Below are 6,508 nucleotides of genomic sequence, written 5' to 3'. Positions count from 1 at the left end.
ATGTGTGCACAGAAAAGAGCAGCATTAGCTAATTCTTGGTCGGACCTGCCACAGGAGATCATTTCCAAAATCGAAACACGCCTCGACAGTGCAGTCGACTTGTGTCGACTACACTCAGTCTGCAAGAACTGGCATTACGCTCGAAACCCGAACCATAGAGGCCTTCTATGTCCATTTCTACCTCGGATCATCGCAAACAACAATCTTCCCTTCACTGATCGCCATCATGAGCCTGTTATCCTTGTCGCTCGTGCCGTATTTCTCGTCAAACCACGTGGTTATCCGCCTCCCTCTTGCGGCTGGCTTTTAACTGTTGAGGAAATGGTTCCGGGTAAGCTTCGAATTCTTTACCCTCTCTCGAAAGATCGTGTTCAACATTTACCTTCAAACTGTCCCAAATTTTTAGACTTCACAAAGTTTAAAGTATCTCAAGTTGATAAAAGCTATAGTTTGAAGTATGAAAGCGATGACACGGACGTACCAGACGTTTGTCGAGTAATCCTTTGTTCTAAGTCTTCTGTCATGGTGTTGTATGGCGGAGGTATTCTTATTAGGATGAAGCTAAAAAGTGGGAGTTGGAGTTTTGTTCGCCACAGCATCATTTCTTCGTTTTCAGATGTGATCAGTTACGGTGGAAATCATGTTCGAGCTATCGAAAGTAAAGGAATTGTTCGTGTTATTGATCACAGGGCGGCCAAGGTGGTTAAGACCATTTCGCCAAAGTCGAGATTTATTGGGTTCGATAAGATATACTCCGTATCTTTTTGGATCAAATGAGGAACTCTTTGCAGCAGCCTATGTTAAGGATAAGTTTGTCATTTACAGTCTAGATGAAGCGGAAAATGAATGGCGCAACTGCACTTGTACGTATTATTGTTCGAAAGTACTCTTTATTAGCTCTGATTGGAGCTTTTTTCTATACACTTGTGATTTGAATCTTCGCCATTATTCACCTAAGCCGAAAAAGGTACATGACCGTTATGACAATGACTTGATATTTTTGATGATGAAGTCGTTCGAGGGCCAAAAGAGGAGATGGGAGGAGATTATGTGATTTATGCCGAAAAATCTTTTCCTTGTTCTCCTGGCTTCTACTATGAGAATCGTTTGTATAAAGAAGCAGGTGACTTGGTAAAATATAAGAATGTTTGAGGAAAAATGTGATCAACGTGTCATTAAAGTCGTGCTATCGAGACCTGAGGACAATGTTGTTCGCAAATCAAAACATTCAGTAGTTAGTACTCGTAAATCGTATTGATTCTAAAACAAGAAGTCTTCATTCCATTGATCAATATCGTAACTAGTACAATCCCTCCCCCAAACTTTTGTCAAAATCAATTGATTCTAAAACAAGAAGTCTCTCGGAGACAATTGCCATATCTTCTATTTCATCCAACTTGGCCAATTCATGGAGGAGCTTCAGTTTCATTTCCTCGAACTGAGCTTTGACTCGACCAAAATCCGTCAAAGAATCAATCAACGGTTTGCTTTTGTGAGCAGCTAAAGCATTCTCGACAAAGGGTACTAGCCAATCTACTTTGAAGTTCATGTGTTGTAGATCATACAGGACCGAGCTCAGGTAATCAGCTTGAGTTTTATTCAACGAACGTCCTGAGCTTGTCTCTAGGATTATCAAGGCTGTTCCTAATGATTCTAGAGCCCTTGCTAGCATGTCTGTATTCCGAATCATGCTTCCTTCATGTTACCGTATTTCGCCCATACTTTCTGCAGAGTTGGCACGAGGTTAGATTTGATGCTGAGTCCTTCGAACTCCACTGTTGAATGGTTAAGGTCTAATTTCTGTCCAGAAAAAGGGAATTAAATTTCAAAATTTAATGTGTAGCTGCAAAAAATTCAGAATCGGCCCGCTCGACCCGCCCTTGACTAGCCTGACCCGCCTCTCCCTGGCCTGTCCCGGGTTCCATTTTCCCAGCCCAACCCGCCCTAACCCGTCTATTTTAGGGAAAAAGAAAAAAATAGCTTAGGCCCACCAGCCTAACCCGTCTCCAGCCCGTCTCAGGCACACGCTGGGTAAAGCATATCTCAGCCCGGCCTGACTCGGCCCTAGTCCAGCCCGAGTACAAGCCCATACTCTTACAATTTATTACTCGTACTCCGTAATATATTATGACTACTTTACCCTCACTTTAACACTCCTCCACACTCACTCATTCCTAAACCAAAACATACCTCCATCTTTACCTTTCCTTTTCACTTCTTCACTGTGAATCAAAAATTACAACCACCAATAATCACCAAACTCCACAGCTTTTTCATCTTCTTCATCGTGGATCATCTGTTCGTCACTGATTCAGGTAAATAGCTTCTATTTCTTAATTGCTTATGTTATTATTTTCGCTATTCTAAATCTTAAACCCTAACTTTATAACGAACACTATTATTGGTAATATATTTTGGGGGTTTTAGTCGCTTGAAGATTATTGGCGTAAATTTGTGTTTTTTTTTATGCTCGATGTATACATTGTTTAATTTGTTGTAGATTAATCACCCATAGTTACCCAGAACTACAAGAACAAAATCCGGATGTATTTAGTAGTAAGGTGGAATGTGGAATGTGGATGAGTGTTAATGAGTAAGCTCAGGTGACTTATTAGTAATTTCCGTCAAATTAGTAGCAATTAATTGACTATACCACCAGTTATTTGGTTTAGAATCTGAGCTCTGTACTAAGGTTTTCGAGTTTTGTTTTAAAGAATCTGAGTTATGTGTAAAGTTTCTGAACTCACACACTTTAACCCTAAAAACAAATAAACTTTTAAAAAGCTCAGAAAAATTACACATAAGCTCGGTACAATGCTCATTATACAACTGGAGGTATAGTACTATTTGTGAAATTAGTAGTAGGATGTATTTAGTAGTAAGGTTTTAGATACGGAGCGGTCTTTTTTTTTTGTAGAAATAGGTACATTAGGTAGTAATTTTAAAATTTCTAACCGTAATAGGTACTCCCTCCGTCCTGGTCAATTGTTGTCATTGGGTTTTATCACACAGACCAAGGAAAGAGGAAGGGTTAATTACTAAATGACAAGTGGAGCAAATTGGGTGTGAATGATGAAATTGCTCATCAAGTTCATTCTTAAAATAGAAAGGACAAAGACACCCCAGAATCGAATAGGACAACAAATGACCATGACAGAGGGGGTAGTACTTAGTATGCAAATCGACCGGTTTGCATATAATCTTGGTGTTTGTGACATTTGTATTGCCTTCATCTCTTGTGCTAGATGTATCGCGAAGGTTAAAATTAAAAGAGTTAAAAGCGATTCTTTATGCGAAACTAACTCATTTACTTTTCAATTAATTGTGTAATATACAGCGCCCACTGTTTTCAAAAATGGTGCAATTTAATCTTATCAGTAAAATAAGTCGGAATGCATTTCCAAGAAAAAAGTAGAACTTACAATATGGTTTTTGTTGCTCAGTTTTAATCTTCCCAAAGCAATGGAGGCAGACCAATTATACTTTCCAGATGACACTTCTAAGTTCCAAGAAGATCAAGAATTTATATATCAAAAATTATAGAGCAAGGCCGTCTTAACTAAGCTTGTAAAAAGACGTCAAGGAGCTTTATTTCCATAAAGCTATTTAAATTTTAGGGAGCAAGAAGAAACTAATTGAAGTAACAAAAAGGAATGTCTGCACAGAAGAAAGCAGTATTAGCTAGTTCGTGGTCGGACTTGCCACAGGAGATCATCTCGAGGATCGTAAGACGTCTTGACAGCGCAATCAACGTGTGTCGATTACATTCAGTCTGCAAGAACTGGCATTACGCTCGAAACCCGGACCATAGAGGCCTTCTATGTCCATTTCTACCTCGGATCATCGCAAACAACAATCTCCCCTTCACTGTTCGCCAGCGTGATACTGTTATTCTTGTTGCTCGTACCGTGTTTCTCGTCAAACCACTTGGTAACCCGCCTCCCTCTTGCGGCTGGCTTTTAACCGTTGAGGAAATGGTTCCGGGTAAGCTCCGAATTCTTTACCCTCTCTCGAAAAATCGTGTTAAACATTTACCTTCCAATTTCCCTAAATTTCTAGACTTGTCGAAGTATCAAATATCACAAGTCGATAAAAGCTATGGCTTAAAGTATGATAGCGATAAAGTAGACGTACCGGACGTTCGTCGAGTAATTCTCTGTTCTAAATCTAATGTCATGGTGTTATATGGGGGAGGTACTCTTATTAGGTTGAGTCTGAAAAAAGGGCATTGGAGATTCGTGTGGTACAGCATCAACTCTCCGTTCTCTGATGTGATCAGTTACGGTAGAAATAATGTTCGAGCTATTGATCGTATAGGAAATGTTCATGTTATTGATCACAAGGCGGCCAGGGTGGTTAAGACAATTTCGCCTAAGTCGCTACTTTACAAGGCTGGCCCAATAATGTTGCTCAGATCAAATGAGGATCTTTACGTAGCAGCCTGTGTTTCGAGAAATCACAGTCCTTCAGGATATGATTTAATTATTTACCGTCTTGATGAAGTGAAACTAGAATTGATCGATGTCAGCTATGACAGTTATTATCGGAGGGTTCTGTTTGTAAGCTGTGATTGGAGATTTTTTCTCTACGAATATAATCTGGATCTTCGCCATTATTTACCTAAGCCAAAGAAGCAACAGAAGGAAGAGAGAGAGAAGGTGAAAGGGGATTATGTGATTTATGCCGAAAAGTCATTTCAGAGTCTTAGCTGGTACACTAAGGTTCATTTGTATGGAACAACTCTTGGAATTGGTGTCTTCTTCTTTGATAAAGACGATGAAGAGTATTGGGTTAAGGAGCCACGCTGTAGTAGTACCACAGTTGTTGTGCTGTGGCCGCCTCCTGCCTGGTTCTGGCCGGATACTTACTCGTCAAGCAGGTAATATCCAGATTTCTGTCTCGAAAGTGAATTTCATGATCATACTTGACAAATATACCATGTGGAACGCAGTTCACAATATGATGTTCGAATATACTAATGTATTTGCTAACAAGTGATGTCCTCGGGATTTCATTTTCTGTAACTCTGCAGTGATGATGACGAAGAATTGGATATCCAAAACCACACACCTTGCAACAGAAAACATTTATCGTCTTTCTGCACAGTAGATGCCTCTACTAGCTTTGTTCCTCCGAACAAACAAGGTACTCTTTCGAAAGATTGTCACATTAAAAGTACCGCGCTTTTATTGGTGGTGTAAGAGGGACTCGTGGGGTAGCCGCATTACAAGACTGACTAATTTTGCTCTGAAATCTTACTTTCCTACTTTGCCAATGCTTTCCTTATGCTTCACTTCTAATTGATTCTTGTCTTTGATTTTTAGTATCGGAAGCAAAATTCACAGCTGTTGGAAGTTCTAATACTCTGACAATTCAGGTATAGATCAATGACATTCTTATATTTGATAGGCACACTCGACCATATCGGACTATCCAAAATTATTCTCGTATTTGCAGGACTTGAACCAAAACAGTTCAACAGTAGTGTTCGAAGGAATCAACGTCAAGTCAAATCTCATCCCAACTCTACAAAAAATCTGGGGAAAATATGGCAACATAATAGAAGGAAGCATAATCCGAAATGCAAACATAATAGCAAGTGCATTAGAGTCATTAGCAACAACCGTGATCATCCTACAGTCTAACTCGGGACACACCTTGAGTAAAGATCAAGCTGATTACATGAGCTCTGCCTTATGTGACTTGCAGCAAATGAAATTCAATGTAAATTGGTTAGTACCCTTTGTCGAGAAGGCGATTGCTGTTCACAAAAGCAGGCCATTGATTAATGCTTTAAAGGATTTCGACAAGGCCAAAGCTCAGGCCGAGGAAATGAAAATGAAGGTTCTTGATGAATTAGCCAAGTTGGATGAAGTGGAAGAGGATATTGTATTCGTCTCCGAGAGACTTTCGGGTTTAAAATCAATGGATTTTGACCTAATTTTAGGGGATGGATTATGTTAGTTAGTTATGATTTTGATCATGGTTTTCTAAAATGTTTTAGATGTTCCTGAGAGATATGAGGTAGTCATCTAGCCTTAGTTTTGGTGTCGTATGCTTCTGTATTGCTTTTGTGATCTTTCTTATAGATTTTACCGGGTTCATTCCGGCTCCTTCACTCTATTTCGGTTTTTAAAAATCGTTTTAATCTTTTCTTTCGATTTAAATTTTAGGTTTTTATAAAAGAAAAACGGAATTCGACTTTAAAACCCCTAAGTTCACCTTGACTTTCCATTACATTTTCGTTCTTCCTTTTTGTTTTTCATCTTCCCTTTTTTTATTCGCATTTTGAGGCGTGCGTTCACCCATGGACGGTTCGAAAAGAGGATTCATGTCAGCCGACCCCAAATCATTTTGGGATTAAGGCTCTGATGATGTTGTTGTTGTATTGGTTTTCTTCTAATACAGGTATGTACTATGATCCAACTGTCTCTTAACAATTACTCCCTCTGTCCCAATTAAGATATGTCTCACAAAGAATAAAAAACGTAAACAATTGATTGTGATG

General features: G+C 39.2%; 2 protein-coding genes across 4 annotated transcripts; both read left to right on the top strand.

The window, feature by feature from the left end:
- Positions 1-777, top strand: LOC141653913 (F-box protein SKIP23-like). Its single transcript, XM_074461780.1, has one exon. It carries the CDS (start codon positions 1-3, stop codon positions 775-777), a length of 777 nt encoding a protein of 258 aa, XP_074317881.1.
- A 1,366-nt stretch (positions 778-2,143) lies between these two features.
- Positions 2,144-6,085, top strand: LOC141652585 (uncharacterized). 3 transcript variants are annotated; one of them, XM_074460120.1, is made up of 6 exons: positions 2,144-2,315; positions 3,444-4,879; positions 5,033-5,089; positions 5,126-5,145; positions 5,325-5,377; positions 5,458-6,082. In XM_074460120.1, exons 2-6 carry the CDS (start codon positions 3,654-3,656, stop codon positions 5,962-5,964), a joined length of 1,863 nt encoding a protein of 620 aa, XP_074316221.1. In that variant the 5' UTR covers positions 2,144-2,315; positions 3,444-3,653; the 3' UTR covers positions 5,965-6,082. The 3 variants fall into 3 exon arrangements, with proteins under 3 accessions (XP_074316221.1, XP_074316220.1, XP_074316219.1); XM_074460119.1 differs by having other exon boundaries at positions 3,618-4,879; positions 5,033-5,145; positions 5,458-6,085; XM_074460118.1 differs by having other exon boundaries at positions 5,033-5,145; positions 5,458-6,085.
- The last annotated feature ends 423 nt before the right edge of the window (positions 6,086-6,508 follow it).

This window comes from Silene latifolia, chromosome 4 (assembly GCF_048544455.1).
Source record: "Silene latifolia isolate original U9 population chromosome 4, ASM4854445v1, whole genome shotgun sequence".
Taxonomy (NCBI): domain Eukaryota; kingdom Viridiplantae; phylum Streptophyta; class Magnoliopsida; order Caryophyllales; family Caryophyllaceae; genus Silene; species Silene latifolia.
Note: the sequence above shows the minus strand (reverse complement) of the source record. Positions and strands in the feature narration are given on the sequence as shown.

What these genes read in the sequence shown, in the direction of transcription:
- LOC141652585 (XM_074460119.1), top strand. Translation starts at nt 3,654, where the DNA reads ATGTCTGCACAGAAGAAAGCAGTATTAGCTAGTTCGTGGTCGGACTTG. An exon ending in TGTTCCTCCGAACAAACAAG is followed by an intron (nt 5,146 to 5,324) that starts GTACTCTTTCGA and finishes TTTGATTTTTAG; the next exon opens with TATCGGAAGCAAAATTCACA. An exon ending in CTAATACTCTGACAATTCAG is followed by an intron (nt 5,378 to 5,457) that starts GTATAGATCAAT and finishes TCGTATTTGCAG; the next exon opens with GACTTGAACCAAAACAGTTC.
- LOC141653913 (XM_074461780.1), top strand. Translation starts at nt 1, where the DNA reads ATGTGTGCACAGAAAAGAGCAGCATTAGCTAATTCTTGGTCGGACCTG.